The sequence below is a fragment of the Corvus hawaiiensis genome, chromosome 31 (assembly GCF_020740725.1).
Source record: "Corvus hawaiiensis isolate bCorHaw1 chromosome 31, bCorHaw1.pri.cur, whole genome shotgun sequence".
NCBI lineage: Eukaryota > Metazoa > Chordata > Aves > Passeriformes > Corvidae > Corvus > Corvus hawaiiensis.
Window position 1 is genome coordinate 1,522,392 of NC_063243.1, and position 17,093 is coordinate 1,539,484.

Below are 17,093 nucleotides of genomic sequence, written 5' to 3' on the forward strand. Positions count from 1 at the left end.
GAGAACATTCAGGGCGCCTCTGGATCGAGACGAGGCCGCTCCTGATGGACACAGGGGCCTCTCGATCCACTCCGAATCTGAGACCTAAGGGGGGAAATTGTCAAGAAGTTCTTTCATTATTCAGGCAATAAGTGGGAAAGATGAGCAGGGGTGTTTTATTCAACCACTATCAGTAGCTGTGGGAGATGGGTTTGAAACCCATCAATTTCTGTTTGTTCCTATTTGTGATTGTAATTTACTGGGAAGGGATTTGGTGGCTGAAGTGGGAATGCAAATTCATATTGTCAAAGGAGATACAGAGGCTAATGCTGCTGTACCTTGGTGTCAAATGTCTGTGAAGGCCTCTGCTGAAGGGAACCCAGAAGTGTGGGCAGCCCCAGGGAAATAGGCAAAATCAGATATGGAGCCTCTCCAAATTCCTCTGAAGCAACCAGGACAAGTGGTGTCTAAAAGCAATACCCTGTTCCAAGGGAGGCAAGGAAGGGGTTACAGCCTCTTACTGAGGCCCTGCTAAAGGCAGCGCTTCTGGAGCCAGGCATCTCTCCCTACAACACTCCTCTCCTGCCAGCCAAGAAACCCCACCATGGACACCAGAAGGAAAGCACAAGTTTCAAGGCTTCAAAAGCAGATTAACTGAGCCTCCTGCCCTGGCCCTCCCAGAAAATAGACTCAGACAGAGGAACTCGTTTTACAGGAAAGATCCTTCAGGCCGTTCTGGCTGCTTTAGGAACACAGTGGCACCTCCAAACGCCCTGGCACCCCCAGAGTTCGGGTCGGGTAGAAAGAATGAATGGGGAAATAAAGAAACACCTTCTGAAGCTGTTGAGAGAAACCAAGATGCCACGGGTACGGCTGCTGCCATTGGCTTGGGCACGAAGAAGAGCCAGACCCAGGCCAGATATTCAATTATCTCCCCTGGAACTGATGTTTGCAATTCCTCACCCCAGTAATTCCCGACCTAGTGGGGGGTGGAGATCAGGGATGTCTGTTTCAAGCAGTCTGTGGCCACAATCCTGTCTCTTGTGAAATCTCTTCCACAGGAAGCTCGGCTGGCACAGACCCTGCCTTGGGACTTTAAGGGATGTTACACCACTCAAAGGAGATGAGCTTAACATCTCAACAGACTGGGAATAGCCCAAAAGATACCCAAAAGATAACGCCCATCAACAAAACATCAACGCCCATCAGCAAACATCAAGGAACAGCTACCCCAGACACTGCCCCCGGCACAGCTGGAGACCCCTGCTCTGGAAAAGGCTGAGAAGGAAATCAAGGAGTGTGCACCTAATTAACATCAGAGGCCAAGCAATCCGGGGCCAATAGGAAACCAAATACTAAGAACTACCCAACTTGGAACCAATGAACATTAAACCTATGGATTTATATGGGTTTAGACTGTATAAAGTTGAGGAAAAATCGAGTAAAACTCGTGTGCCATGGAATGATTTTCTCTGCACACCCGGGCTATGTGTGGATGAAATGATTTCTGTTGCACATCCTGGCCAGAATAAAGTAATGCCTTGACCCTTAGCACTAAAAAGGTCTTTGGAGAGTTTTTGTTCTTCCCACAGTTTCGGGGACAAAGTTACAGCATTAGAATGTTTTTTCTTAATAATCCTACCTTGATATTGTCAGTTTGGTCTGGGCCAGGGGTGTGAGAGTCAATTTTTAGTCTTAGGGGAAGAAGCAGCAAAAATCTTTATTGCTTTGGAGGTTTTTTTGTGTATGTGTGCGTGGCTGTTAGTGATGGCAGAATTTTGGAATGAGTTTTTCGATGTTCACCTTTAGGTTGCATTTTGGAAAACTGGAAGAGCTTTAAAACTGACCCTTTAACTCCTGAAAAGTTCATAGAATATTGGTTGAAAAAAATAAGGAAAGAAACAAAAAAGCCGCTTTTTGGGGAGGGGGGAGAGACACTTGTGAGTCACCTGATGGCTGCCCTGGAGGAGAAGCTTCCCTCCAGGCAGCCAGCAGAGGAGCTTTAGAAATGCAAATTAACTCTGCTGCGGGAAGTGTGCACAATGTCCCAGGCTCTCCTTGCCTGCCACAGGAATTGGGCTGATTCCCTCTGCCCCTCACCCCAAGCTCTGCCTCCCTGCACTGACGGAATTTGCATCGCTAAAGGCAGAGCCCACACTGAGCATCTCTGACTCTGCAACAGAAATCCCTGAAGCTGCAAAGGAAAACAGCAAACGGAGAATGTTGGGAGAACCTCACTCACAAAAGCGGGGGGGAATCATCCCTCTCCCCACTCCAACATCTGCTGGCACTCTCTGTGTTATACAGGGTGGGTTTGACCACTGGGCTGCTTTTGCTGCCACAAGGTCAGCGAAATCACTTGGGAATGCAAGGATGTGATGATTTAATCAGAGAAAAGCGGTCAATTGATGCATCCCTGGCATTTTTGGGAGCGCCCAAAAATGGGGAAAAGATGAACGGCCACCAGAACAAATCCTACAACACCATGGAGCAGCACCTGGGAACCCAAACAAATTCATACCAGGTGCCAGAGAACCCACTGATCATTTCAATGCATCATTAGATTACAAGCTGTCCTCCAAATCATAACCAAGCACACAGCTCCAGCTCCTGACCTTCTCACCCACCAATCCACTCCCATGAGCAGCGCCACATTTCACCCTGGGATGCCATCAGATTCTCTTTCAGCAGAAGGACCAGCAGGTTGTGGAAAATTAAATGACTCAAAGTGCTCTTGGCAAAGAGATGGCAAAGTGGTGAAACAGAGAACAAAGGAAATAAGAAAGCAGCTCATGTACCAGTCCAAATGTGGAAAGGATGGGAATAGGACACGTTTTCGTGGTTCCCTGGCAGACCATGGGTTAAACCAATGCTGTTTCTCCTCTCAGGTGCTGCAGCAACTCTCATCTTTTTACCATGCACCACACCTTGCTCAGTGCAGCTCATTCAGCAGGGGATCAAGGGCATGCAGGTGGCAGCCAGGCCTCCTGACCCAGAAACGGCTACAAAAGGACACACAATGAGGTCACTGAGAATAATCCCAAAACCAAAGAAGGCCCAGGAAGAACAGATTAAGGCATTTTTAAAGTTTGTAAAGAAAAGTACTGAGAAAATAAGAAGAGGGGGAATTAAAAGGAAAAAAATGAACGTGTCTTTAAAAACAGATGCTGTGAATCCCATTGGAGATAGGGAAAGGAACTTGGAGAGAAGGAAGTAAAGAAAGAAAACAGAAAACCATCAGTTTTAGAAAATGTTACTAATTGACACGAACTGCTGCTCAGCCGAGGTCCTGCTAAATTCCCGAACTTCCCGAAGAAGAACAAAGCCTTAACAGAGCAATGAATATCGGATGTTATACAAAGTGGGGGTGCACATTAAGGGGCACATGCAGCAGGCGGATCGGGAAGTCTGTACCTTCCAAGGACCTCAGCCACGGGGGAAAGGGACACGGAGATGCGGCCGGGCAAATCGGCATAAAAAGGAGGCTGCGTCCTCCAACACTTGGACAGACCCCACGGGAAATGCCCCGTGGCCTCTCCCTTTGTCCACGAATAAAGTTACTTTTACACGACTCCTCCGGCTCCTCTGGGGACACAAACCTCTGGCCACGGGAACTTTCCCGCACACTGCCGGCCACGGGGCAGCCACCTCTGTCCTACCCACAGCAGCCGGGACGAGCCAGCGCTGCTCCGGCACCGCCTCCTGCCGAGGCAGCAGCGGGAAGGAGACCGCGGGCAGCCGCTCCCGCAGCGCCCTCACGCCAGGGCGAACACGGCGCCCACACGGCACAACGAACCCGCCACAGCCCCCTGCCGCCCCCTCCGCCCGCAGCCAGCCCCGAGCCCCGCCAGAACCGAGCGCGGCTCCCACCTGCGCTGGGGCCGCCTCCGAGCTCCGCCGCCGCCTCACCGGGCTCCGGCCGCCGCCGCCGCTCCCGGGCCCGCACAGACGCTCCGCCAATGGCGCCTCTGCTGCGCCACGGCCGCCCTGCCGGCGGCTCCGGGCCCGGGCTGCTCCCCGCTCCGACCAATCAGCGCGCCAGAACCACGACTGACGGCAGCGCCGCCCAATCGGAGCGAGGGGCGGGCTCTGCACACGGCCCAGCCCCGCCCCGCGCTCCCAGCGCCCCCCGGGCTGCGTGAGGGGAAAGCCGCAGCTGAGGAGCAGCCCTGGAACGGGCCCGGCCCGAGCCGCCATTCAGCTGAGAAGAGAAACAAAGCTCTCCGCTGCTCCCGGCCCGACCTGCCCAGCCCTGCGTGTCGGGTGCCTCCGGCTCCTTGGGAAGCCCTGCAGCCTCGCTACTGCCGCCCCTAATTCGGAGCATCAGTGCATGGCTTTGATTTCCCCGGGAAAGGGAAAACCGCCCCAAACCCCTTTGGCTGAGTGCACGAGGGGAGAGATTTGTGGCAGAAAACTCCCAAAGTCGTTTATGCCCAGCTTGGGAAGAACAGCCCAAACCATGCGGATGTCCCACAAACGGGGGACCCCCACAAGCCCCTCACAACCCCCGGGGCTGGGCTGGCCCTGCCTGGATGCCGGGAGACACCAAAACCGCTCTGTCCCTGCCCTCTGCTACTGCACAGGGACAGGAAATACAAGGAAAGGCCCAGGAGCTGAGAGAAGGAGCGGGAGAGATCCCGCCCTGAGCACCGGCACGGGCACAACAGACCCAGCCTGGGTACAGGGAGGGAATTTATTCCCAACCAAATCCCAGCAGCACAAGGAGAAGGCAAAAAAATCTCTCCAACACCTTCCCCCCACCCAGCGGGGATCACCCGGAACAGGGGTCACCAGGGCTCTGCCCAACGGGGGTCACTGGGGATCATCCAATGCCGATCCTGCTCTTTTGGAGGATGCATATTCCTGAGTACAGCCAGATTGTGAGTCCTCTTTACCTGGTTACCCACAAGAAGAATGATTTCCTTTGGGGCCCTGAACAGCAACAAGCTTTTGCCCAAATCAAGCAGGAAATCGCTCACGCCATAGCCCTTGGCCCAGTCAGGACAAGACCAGAGTGAAGAACGTGCTCTACTCTGCCGCCGGGAGCAATGGTCTGTCCTGGAGCCTCTGGCAGAAGGTGCCTGATGAGACTCGAGGTCGACCACTGGGATTCTGGAGTTGAAGCTACAGAGGTCTGATGCCAACTACACCCCAACAGAGAAGGAAATCTTGGCAGCCTATGAAGGAATCCAAGCTGCCTCTGAGGTAATCAGCACTGAAGCACAACTCCTCCTGGCACCCCGACTACCGGTGCTGGGGTGGATGTTCAAGGGAAAGGTTCCCTCTACCCACCATGCCACCAATGCCACATGGAGCAAATGGATTGCTCTCATCACACAGCGCGCCTGTATCGGAAAACTGAATCGCCCTGGGATTTTGGAAATAATCACAAATTGGCCTGAAGGTGAAAACTTTGGTCTCGCTGATGAAGAGGAACAAGTGACACGTGCTGAAAAAGCTCCACCGTACAGCCAGCTGCCATCAGAAGACACACGCTGCGCTCTTTTCACCGACGGCTCTTGTTGAATCGTAGGGATGAAACGAAAGTGGACAACAGCTGTATGGAGTCCCACATGACGGGTTGCAGAAGCTACTGAAGGAGAAGGTGGATCAAGCCAACTCGCTGAACTCAAAGCTGTTCAACTAGCCCTGGACATAACTGAAAGAGAGAAGTGGCCAAAGCTCTACCTCTGCACTGATTCATGGATGGTAGCCAATGCTCTGTGGGGATGGCTGGAAAAGTGGGAAAAAGCGAATTGGCAGTGTAGGGGAAAACCAATCTGGGCTGCTGAAGAGTGGAAAGACATCGCTGCCCGAGTAAGAAAGCTGGTTGTGAAAGTCCCCCATGTAGATGCTCATGTCCCCAAGAGTAGGGCTAATGAGGAACATCGCAACAACAAGCAGGTAGATCAGGCTGCAAAGATAGAAGTGTTACAGATAGACTTAGATTGGAACCATATTTTTTCTCAGACCTGGTGGGAGAGGGCCGGTTGTAACCAAAGGAGAAATGCAGGAAATGACTTGGTCGGCCTTGCCTGGAGGAAGGGTAATTTTCTCTAAGAATTACTAATCCTTTCCCTTGGCTTTTGACTTTCTTCACAAGGCCATTTGCATCCCAGCCTCAGCACGAGGTGAGAAGCCCGGGCTCCCAGAACTGCGTGAAAGATTCCTCCGCAGCGATACTCGGGTGGAAAGGGGAGCAGGGCGCCCGAGCACCCTCTGGGGAAGCCTCCCGCCAGGTGGAATTTGTGCCGTGCCGGGAGAGGAGGAGGGGGGAAGGATGGGCGCTGTGTGGCAGCAGCAGGAAGTCTGGGCCGCAGGACATTCCACCTGCGCCGCTGCCCCGCAATCGGCGGCCGTGTCCCCGGGGCTGCGGCCCTGGCACCGCGTCCGCTGAGCTGCCGACGCTGCGGGAGCTCCCCGGGCTGGGCTCAGGCTCCCGCTGGCACCGGGCAGCAGGCTGTGCTCTCGCTGTGCTCAGCAGCAGCGGAAAATGCCTCTGGACGTGCACGTCTCCTGCTGCTGGGAAGAAGCAAGGAAGCGAGTCGAGAAGTTCTGGTTTCTCTTTGTCCTGCTGGATTTTTTAATTTCATTCCACGCTCCAGAGGCAATTGCTGTGCTGGCCTCTGTCAGCTGGTTCTATTTCAAGAGCAGCAGCAACAGGACTGTGTTTGAGTGCTGGCAATGGGGCCTGTATGGCTTTCATTCCCCTCGCCTTCGTGCTCGGGGGCTGGTGGGCATTCCAGTGTGTGCTGATCCTTACACCTGTGACAAAAAGACTGACTTCAGTGCCATGAAAGCACGGTGGGTAGCCCTGACTGAAAGAGGCAATTGCAGTTTGGCTGAAGAACTTCAGGCGGCAGCCAGAAGGGCACAACAGCAGCCGTGATCTCCAACTCACAAGGCAAAGGCAACAGCAGCATCCCGATGGCGCATCACGGTGAGTGAAAGGGTGCGGAAACGCGATCATTTCTTCCTCTGAAGTTTGGTGCAGGGCAGCCCAGGCAGGCTCTGAGGAATCAGGGGTGTTTGTGGGTGACTGCTGTTCTGCTGGAGAGATTCAATTAGAAAAAGAAGGTGTTCTGCCATTGGAGTCTTGACATCAGTGCTTCGTCAGCAAGGCCCGGCTGCTCCGTTCTGCGCTGGGTCCAGTGCAGGCAAAGGGCTGAGTGTGTGAAGTGAGTCCTGTTTTTCAGCCATACAGCTCTGTCCTGTGCCACTCTCTGCTGACATGAAACAGGAGGGAGCAGGCTGACCTCGGCTGGGTGCCAGGTGCCCACTAAGTGGCTCTATCAGTCCCTTTCCCAATGGCCCAGGGCAGAGAATAAGATGGAGAATAACCAGCAGGGTGAGATCAGGCAGTTTTATTACAGAGAAGAGAAGAGAAGAGAAGAGAAGAGAAGAGAAGAGAAGAGAAGAGAAGAGAAGAGAAGAGAAGAGAAGAGAAGAGAAGAGAAGAGAAGAGAAGAGAAGAGAAGAGAAAAAAGAAAATAAAAGAAAGAAAAAAGAAAAGAGAAAAAGAGAAAGAAAGAAGACTCTGCATGTGCGCAGGCTAAGGAAAAAAGCCAAGCTCTATTTGCCATTAGCAGCGATGTTTGGACACTTCCCAGCAAGCTGGGCTTTAGCACACGGAATGGTGTCTCCGGGAGGGAAACGTTGAGGAATCACGAAAGCTCCCCCTGCCCTTCCTCCTTTCTCCCTTTGCTTTATACATCTGATCTGGAGTCATATGGTTGGAACATCCCCTTGGCTGATTTGGGTCCGCTGGCCTGGCTGTGTCCCCTGCCAGGATCCTGCCCACTCCCATCCCCTCTGCTGGGGGAAGGAATGGCAGAGGGACAGCGCTGCTGGGCAGGAGCCAGAACACCGCTCTGTTCTCAGCACCAGCAGAAAGCGCCAGTCAGTTGCAGAAGGCTCCTGTCCGCTTTGCCCCACTCTTGCCATGGCCAGGCCGTGCTGCGTGTGCTCAGGGCTGTGCCTAAACTTTGCCATCAATTCTTTCTTTTGGAGGAGAGCAGGACATTGCCACCTCCTCAGCAGCTGCCAGTGTGGGATGCTCCTGAGCCCGCTGCTGTCTCCCAGCACTGCTATTCCCCCCGTGCTGCAGAGACGAGGATCCACCTGGAGAGCGCCGTCGTGGGAGCGAGAGCCGGCCCCAGGTGCTGTTCCAGCCCCTCCTGAAAGGATGCTCCTCGCAGACCATCTGGTGCAGCACGATGCCCAGGGACCAGACGGTCGCTGCCTCGCCGTAGTACCAGCCGAACTGGATCCATTCTGGGGGCCTGTAGGACGGTGTTCCTATGGAATAGAGATGGAGTTCTTCAGGGGGACGCTGCCTGCTCCCAGAGCCTCGCCCCAGCATCCCTGGGCATGCGGGGGCCGCAGCAGCGGCACGCGGCGTGACCCGCTGCCCTCTCGCCAGCACCTGGGACTTGTGTACAAACTGGGGGTTGGAAAAGAAGCCGCTGGTGTCGCAAGAGGGCAGCGGAAGCCCTGGCAAGGCCCGAGCATTCCATGCAAAGGAAAAACCCACTTGGTGCTGGGGAAAAACCACGCTTTCATCCTCCCTGCCTACACTGCATTCCATTCTTAAGGCAAGGCAAGCACGGGCAGCAGAGCAGTCCGAGCCCTGTCTCGCCTGCACACCAAACGGGCTGGAGCACAGGTTCTGGCCCCCCCTCTCTGCTACCCCCAGCCACGGGTGTTTCTGTGGCGCTGGCTGCCCCAGCCCCAGCGCCAGTCCTGGGCAGAGTGGCTGGCAAAGGCTGCCAGCAGGGCTGGAAGATGGCCCCTCAGCCAGCGCCGCTCAAAAGCAGCAAGGCTGAAGACTCCGGCTGCCATGACTGGCAGCAAAAGGGAGAATCCCCCCCTGCCACAGCCGGCTTGGGCTGTGAGATGTTGGGCCGTGAGATGTTGGGCTGTGAGATGCCTCTACCAGGAGCCTCCCCCTGCGTGGCCTCACCTGCAAAGCTGGTGTAGGCTGCGGCTTGCAGGTAGGTGCCACAGCCAAAGTCGATGAGTTTGGCCTGCCCGGTGGCCAGGTCAAGCAGGATGTTCTCCGGTTTGATGTCCCGGTGCAGGACCCCGCAGCTGGTGCAGTGCCGCACGGCCTCCAGCACCTGGCGGAACAGGTGCCGCGCCACCTCCTCGCACAGGAAGCGCCGTGCCCGAATGAAGTGAAGGAGGTCCTGAGACCGCTCCGGGCGCTCCAGCACCATCACCACGTTGTTGGGGAGCTCCAGCCACTCGTGGAGCTGGACGATGCCGGGGAAGCCAGCGGACACCTTGTGCAGCAGCACGATCTCCAGTGGTGCTCGGGTGCCGTCGGGCTGTGGGAGGAGCACGATGCCGTCAGCGGGGCCGATGCCGTGCCGGGGCTCGGCAAGCCCTCAGCCAGCCGGGGACGCTCTGCGCGCTCCGCTGGCCCCACGGCCGCTCTCCCTCGAGGCGTCCTGGCGGCTTCCACCCTGCCGGGCCTCGGCTCATCCCCGCCCGTGGCGCCCCGGCTTCTCCCGCTGCCCCTCGCTCACTCACCAGCCGGCCCCAATGGTGGATGCGGTTCCGTGGCACCCGTTTGATGGCCACCTGCAAGGCAAGGGGAGCAGCGGGCTGAGCTCGCCGCCCGCCGTGCCGAGCCCCGTGCTCCTTCTCCTCCTCCTTTGCCCCCCGCCTCCTGCGCCCGCCGCCGGCCCCGCCACTCACCGGGGCGCCGTCCGAGAGCCGCGTCGCCGCCAAGACGCTGCCGAAGCCGCCGCGCCCCAGCAGCGAACCCAGCCGGTAGCGCTCCTTCAGGCCCTGCTGCGCCTTCCGTGCCGGCGAGACGCGGCCGTCAGCGCTCGGCCCGGGGCCAGGAACGGCCCCCGAGCGCCGCTCAGCCGCCCCGGGCCGGCCATCCCCACATGTTGGCTCTTTTGAAGCGGACACCGGCGGCTCGGGGCCGGCGGCCGCGCTCAAGAGCGGCGGAGCTCGGAGCGGGGAAGACGCTGCGGAGGCGGCGGGAGCGGCCGCGCCGCCTGTGTCCCCGGCGGGCCCCGGGAGGAGCCGAGGCCGGGGCCGGGGCCGGGGTCGGGGTCCGGGTCGGGGTCGGGCCAGCCGGAGCCAGGGGCTGGCGATGGTGCCCAGGAGCCAGGCACTGATGCCCGCCCAGCAGTGCCACAGGCGGGACGGCGAGAGCCGGGCGGAGGCGGGACCGCGGCGGGACGCCCGGGGGCGGGGAGGGGGCAGCCCCGCCCGGGGCCGGGGGCGGGCCGGGGGCATGGCCCGGCCGGGCACGGGGAGAGGGAGGCCGCGGGAGGGGGGGTTGGGGAACGAAAGGGAGAGCGGGAGAGGGTGCGAGACACTGGGAGAGGGAGAGGAGGAGCAGGAGAAGGGACGCAGAGGGTTCGTGGACTCGCTGCTCTTCTGCTGCTCTTGTGCTGCTGCCGCTGCTGCCGCTGCTGCCGCTGCTGCCGCTGAAGCGCTGGGAGCGTTTGTCCGCGTGTCCGTGTGTCCGGTGCCCGTGTGTCCGTTCCCCCCGCGCGCCCCACGGCCGAGCCCCGCGCGCCCCGGGGCAGCACGGGCCGCTCCGCTCCGGGGCCGAGGCGGAGTCCCGGAGCATCTCTTCCTCCCGCAGCCACACCAAACCCGCTCGGCCATTGGGAGCATTTTTGCACCCGTTTCCCTTTGAAGGGCTCCTCTCTACCCCCATTTCCAAGGAGTCTCCCTGGGGTTTTGGCACCTGCAGCGACAGGGCAGCGATTGGCCTTCAAACTTCAAGAAAGACATGGAGGGGCTGGAGCACGTCCAGAGATGGGAATGGAGCTGGGGAAGGGTCTGGAGGACTTCTGAGGGGCAGCTGAGGGATGTGAGGGGGCTGAGCCTGGAGGAAAGGAGGCTCAGGGGGGAGCTGGCTCTCTCCAAGTCCCTGACAGGAGGGGGCAGCCAGGAGGGCTGGGGCTCTGCTCCCAAGGGAAAGGACGAGAGGAAATGGCCTCGGGGGAACCTTTGGGGTGGATGGTGGGGAAATTCTCATCCTCCGTGTCTCGACAAAGGGGGAGGAGAGGAGGGGTGGGGCACGACCTGGGGACACGGGGGTGGTGACGCTGGGCTGGGGACACGGGAAAGGGCACGGGAAGCCAAAGCCCCGCTGAGCGCTGGCGCTGGGCTGGCACGGGGTGAGCCGGCAGCAGGGCCCCACAGCCCTGAGGGACTCGCCCTGACGCTCGGGGAGAATTGATCCTGGTCTCTAAAAAATGAGACTCAATAAAATATCATTAAAAGATGCCTCCTTCTCCTTCTCCTCCTCCCCCATCCCTTCTCCTGCTCCCCCCGGGCCCAGCGCCCACCCTTGGCCCCCCCGTTTTCCCAGCGCGGTCGCATCCCGCGGGAGGAGCCGGGATGGAGCCGGGGCAGGTCGGGCTGGGGCAGGGCTGGGCTGTGGGCCCGGCCTGGGAGCCCCCCACGCGCCCCCTCCCCAAATTCCCCTGGCGGGGGGCGCTGGGGGCGAGGGGGGGCCGCAGGTGGGGTCCGGGTGGGGAGCGCTGGGCGCTGCGGGTCTGCCTGGCAACTGGTGAGTCACCAGCGCCGCGCGCTCTGATTGGCTGAAGGTTGTTCAGCGCCTTCTCTGATTATCTGATACTCGCGGGCAATTTTGGTTGGTCCTTGGGGGCTGTGGGGCGGCTTAGGGGGGGGTCTCTGCGCCTTTGGGGTTCTCTGGGTGCCGATTTGGGGTTGAGGTGCCTCCCAAGGACCCCCCGGGGGGGGCGACACAGGGGTGACACACAGGGGTCCCCATTCCCGATCCATCCTGGGGCCGGTTCTGCCCCCTCCACTCTCCGTCCCCGCGCGGGATCCCCCAAAGTCCCTTCCCACTGTTCCCCAATAAACGGGACCGGGGCGAACTGGGAAGCCTTCCTGGGAACACTGGGAGCAGCCGGGTGGGGGCGGAGTGACAGCGGAGCTGGGGGGGACACACGACCCCCCAAAATCAGCGCGGGGACGGAGCGGGGGGTCCCGGCCGGGCCCGAGGCCACGGGGAGGGGCTGCGGCCGCCGGCGGCTCAGGAGCTCTGTGGGCAGAGCAAAGGGGGTGACACCGGGCTGGGGGGCCCCGGGGGAGCACAGAGCTCCGGGGGAGGGGGGACACGACCCCCAGGCCCCTCTCGTCACCTGCTTGCGCAGGTAGAAGCCGAGCCCCAGCGCCAGGAAGACGAAGCCCAACACGAAGTCCCCGATCCCCGTCAGCATCTTGGGGGGCGGGGGTGCAGCTTTGGGGGGTGGGGGGCAGAAGGATCCAGGAAACGGCGGTGGCTGCCGGGAAGGGACCGGAATGGACTGGGACAGAATGGGACAGGAGGATACACTGGGACCAGGATCAGGACTGCGCAGGACCAGATTTGGAGCACCAGGGATTATACTGGGATATATTGGGACCACACTGAGGGCTACTGGGAACATGTTGAGGGCCAATGGGTGCTGCTGGGTTATACTGGGAGTGATTTGCATCATACTGGGAATGACTGGGATTGTACTGGGAGTGACTGGAACCACAGTGGTGGTGAAAGGGCGCAATTGGAAAAATGCAGGGGGCAACTGGGATCATCCGGGGAGCGGCTGGCCCATGCTGGGGTCATACTGGGATCATACGTGGAGTGACAGGGTCATGTTGGAGTGACTGGCATAGTTCTGGGAGTATCTGGGAGTGACTGGGATCATACTGGGGCTGACAGGAATCAAACCAGACTCCTACTGGGAAGTTAATGGGAATCATACTGGGGGTGACTGGACTCATACTGGGATCATGCTTAGAGCAACTGGGACCATGATGGGACAAAAGGCATCATAGAGGGACCGACGGGGAGTGGCTGGGTTCATACTGGAAGTGATGGGGGCCCTACCTTACTCTACTGGGAGGGACTGAGAGTGAAAGGAACCATACAGGGCATGACTGGGAACAACTGGGACCATGTTGGGGGCAACTGGGATCTTATTGGGAGTGACTGGGAACATGAAAGCTTGAGTGGAGTTTTTATCCCGTGGCATTCCCGGGGAGCAGCGGCAGCTCCGCGCCCCCAGCCCGGGGGGTGGGAGCAGGGGAACCGCTGGCAGCACCTTCGGGCCACAGCCGAGGGCTGGGGGGCTCCTCCCCCACTTCATTTTCTCTGCCCAATTCAAATCATCCCCTCCCATTCAAATCCCCTCCGTTCACATCTTCGCCCCACCATTAAAGTTTCCTTGCCCCAATTCAACTTTTCTCCCCAATTAAGCCCTGAGGGCCCTCCCCGCCCCCGGCTCCTCCCGGCAGGACTCGGCCGGGACCTTCTGGAAACAGCAGCAGAAAGAGTTCAAAAATTCCTCATTACTGCCATCGATTTCCTTGGTTTCCGGGGCATTTTCCTGCGGCTCCTCCGGGCCATGGCTGAGGGGTCCCCTCGGGCTCCAGCCCCTTTCCAGCCCCTTTTTCCAGCTCTTTTCCTCAGCTGACCCAAAGCTGCGGATTTTGGGGGATGGGAAGAGTCGCTCTGCTCGGGGGTCCCCGCGGTGCCCCAGGGAGGCCCCGAGGCCGCAGCGCGGTTCCCTCGGGCCCCTTGGAGCGTTTGGAATCTCCAACTCTCAGCAGTCGCTGTGCCTGGGATTCAATCCCCCCTGCAGGGTTTTCCCTTAGACCGGCTTTCTTTCCAGAGGGTTTTGTGGTTTCGCTTCGAGCCGGGGCCTGAGGGCACCGGAGCGGCCGCGGGTGCCGGGGCAGGAAGGGCTGAGGGACAGCAGCGCCCCACAAACCTCCGGGAGGGGGACAAGGGCTGGAGGGGGCAAAGAGAGAATAACCACGAGATTTTAGAAAAAGAAAAAAACCCAGTAAAATATAGATGATATGTAAAATATAATAAAAGAGAACTCTGAAAAAAGAAAGTAACAACAGAGCTGCTTCTCCTGGGACTTTGGTTTTCTTGTCCAAGCTCCGAGCTGGGTGTGAGCCAGAAACCAGTGGCTGGGAGAGACATTGCTGCTGAAGGGCTTCCTATGGCCAGGACTAAAGTGTCGAGTATCAAGGAAGAGCTTGAGGTTACAGAAGCGCCAGCGCTCCCGTTGGATTCCCTCGTTGGAAGCTGAAAGCGGAGCTCCGTCTGGGACTCTGCTTTGTAAGGATTGAATGTAAAACTCCAGCGCAATCCCCGTTTCCCTCCCTCCTCTGGCCAGCGGCGCACGGAGAAGGGATGGGAGTTTCGGTGAGTTCGTGCTTCCCCCTGAGGGACAGGAATCCTTGCCGTGTCCAGCGGGGGTCCCTCCCCAGCCGTGCGGTCACTCCCCGGCCCGGCCCTGAGGCGCGGGGCAGTCGCGGGGCAGCCGCGCTCCGGCCCCGTCAGCGGCACCGCCGCTTCGTGCCGGGCAGGAGCGGCAGAAGGAGCCGGGCGGCGGCGGGGGCTGAATCCCGGCAGGAGGAGGAGGAGGAAGAAGAAGAGGAAGAAGGGGCCGGGTCGGCCTGCGGTGTCCGATGGCCGGGGAGCAGCGGGGAGGCCTCGGGGAGCGGCGGCGGGCGGGGCTCTGCTGGAGCCGCCCCGAGGGGTTTGTGCCGCCCCGGGTCCCTGAAGGAGCCGCTCCGCGGGACGGGCGAGCTGGGAACGAAAGGAAATTCAGAGAAGAGAATGAAATACAATCAAAGAGCCGCACCGAGAGGCGTCTCCCCCGCCCGCGTCTGAAGGAGCTGCACCTTCAGCAGGGCAGGGGGTGAGTAGAATAAAATCCAGAGAGTGGAGTAAAATAGAATAAAAAACTGCACGGGGATGTCCGCGGCGCCCGGTGTCACTGAAGAGCCGCACGGCGGGACGGGCGCTGTCGGGTGTGGCCAGAAGGGCAGCGCCGAGGAGGGAGAGAGGTGCGAATAGAAAAACAAAAAAATAGAGAGAATGGAATAAAATACAGGAAAAGAGCCTCACCGGGGGATCTCCGCAGCCCCGTGTCACTGAAGAGCTGCACCGAGAGAGCAGCGAGAGGTGACGGTGGTGAAAAAGCCGCACTGGAGGGGCTTGGCATGGGAGGTGGGAATGGACTAAACTCTAGAGAATAGAATAAAAAAATAACACAAACCCCGCACCGGGAGTGGCCGCTGCCCATGACTGAAAGAGCCGCACCGAGGGACCGTCGGGGCAGCACCGGGGGCTTTCGGCCGCCCCGCGTCACCGAAAGAGCCGCAGCCGGGGGCAGTTCTGGGGTCTTCTGGAGCCGGCCCGAGGGCTCTCGGCCGCCCCGCGTCACTGAAGGAGCCGCAGCGAGGGACGGGCGGGGCGCGGCCCGGATCGAGCCCCTCCAGCTGCGCCTCGAGCGGCGACCCCGCGGGACCGCGCCGGGGCCGGGCGGCGGCGGCAGCCGGAGCCGGGAAAGCGGCTTGGAGCGGCGGAGACGAGCGGGGTGTTCCCGAGCAGCTCCGCTCAGCCCTCGGGCACCGGGGGGTTCCGGGGGTTGTTCCCGAGCAGCTCCGCTCAGCCCTCGGGCACCGGGGGGGTTCCGGGGGTTGTTCCCGACCAGCTCCGCTCAGCCCTCGGGCACCGCGCTGGGGTCGCCGCGCACTTTTCACCCCCGGCCGCCCCCACGGGCCGGGCCCCGCGGCTCCCGCTGCCGCCGCCTCAGCCCCGCTGAGCCCAGAAACCACGAAAAATCGCCGTCATGCACTAAAAAAGATTTTCGTGCGCAGCGATGGGTGCGGGGGGAGTCCTTATGAACTCCCCTCCCCTCAGACCCTCCCGGGCACCGCCGGGCATTAGCGCAGCTCCCGGGGCCGTGTCCCGGCCACACTTGGGTATTAAATCCGACAGATTTGAGGAGCTAGCACAGCCCTAGAAACCAGGGCTTTGCCCTCGGCAGCTTGGAGCGGCACGAGGGGGATAAAGGATCCCCTGCACTCACCGATGCCTCCTGAAGCAGCTCTGCCCCCCTAAGAACGAGGCTGTATTTGGGAGAGGGAGGATGGCTGGAATGGGATCTGGAATGAGACAGACACATGTTGGGATGAAGAGGTTTGAAGGGGTCCCGTCACTGAGCAGGTTTTGGGGCACCCTCCTGCAAGAGCTCAAGATTTTCAATCGCGGCACCATCTATACGCCTTTCCCAACCCGCTTGCCATAGCAGTCTCTGTGTGGGTTTCAAAAAGATTTCTGCCAGCTTTCTACAGTCAAACGGAGTCATTAAACCACTCGTAAAGATATGGTGCAACAAAGTTTGCACGTCCGGGTTGGTTAATCCATACTGCATCCCAGCTTTTTGTCCTACTCGGACGAGCTTCCAATTGTGTCCCGCCCACTGGCGTTGGTTCGGATTACCGGGGGCAGCAATTCCCGGGAACGCTTGTGCAATAAATTCACCCTCAATCAAAGCCTCCCGTATGATTCCCTGCCACCGCCGAGCAGGATTGTCGGAAGCAGGGCGGCTTGGGGAGCCGCGGGCAGGACTTTCTTTTTTCCGCTCCGGCCTTTGAGCCGGGGGATCAGTCGTTCTTCGCATTCCCCGGCTCCGCTCCAGCTTTTGCCCCGGTTGGAATTTCCCCGCATCCCCTTCTCGCTCCCGCGGTTTTCCCCCCTTCTCTGTTCGCCAAACTGTTTCCTCGGCAGGAGTCACAGGGCGGACGGACCCCCACCGGGGCCACCCCCCCCGGGGAGCCGGGCCCGCGATCCCCGCGGCCAACGCCGGCCGAAAACTCGGCACCGCGACACACATTCAGCAGCTGATTCAGGATTCTTTCTCCCCTCCGCCACCAGTGGCGGTTTCTGGTTTTCTCTTTCTTTCTCCTGCCGCTTGTGTTCTCCAAGCGGCTCAATCGCTCTGCCCTTGAACACCCGCCGTTCGCATTGGAATCCCCGCTCTGGCTAAGCCGCGGTGAGGCAGACGGCGATGGGGGCAGCGGGGGACACACACGCCCCCCCAGTGCTAAAGTTAACTCTTCGGGGGACACCACGGGACACCTCCGAGGCAGTTCTGGTGCTTGCGGAGAGGGGAGCTCATCCACTTCCATTTTCTCTGGTTCTGGCGCGGGCTGCGGAGCCTGTAACTCCGTCTCCGCGGGTGCAGAAGGCAGGGACGGTATAACTGGGTCTACTCCCCCAAAGAATTCTCGTGCTTACGTCGGAAAGGCAGCAGCGGGACTGC

General features: G+C 59.6%; 1 protein-coding gene across 1 annotated transcript; it reads right to left on the bottom strand.

Moving 5' to 3' along the window:
* Positions 1–7,551: 7,551 nt before the first annotated feature.
* On the bottom strand, positions 7,552–10,614 carry LOC125318723 (serine/threonine-protein kinase pim-1-like). Its single transcript, XM_048289658.1, has 6 exons — positions 10,598–10,614; positions 9,682–10,111; positions 9,514–9,564; positions 8,942–9,308; positions 8,101–8,277; positions 7,552–7,619 (listed from the first exon to the last, which is right to left on the bottom strand). Exons 1-6 carry the CDS (start codon positions 10,612–10,614, stop codon positions 7,552–7,554), a joined length of 1,110 nt encoding a protein of 369 aa, XP_048145615.1.
* Between the last annotated feature and the right edge of the window lie 6,479 nt (positions 10,615–17,093).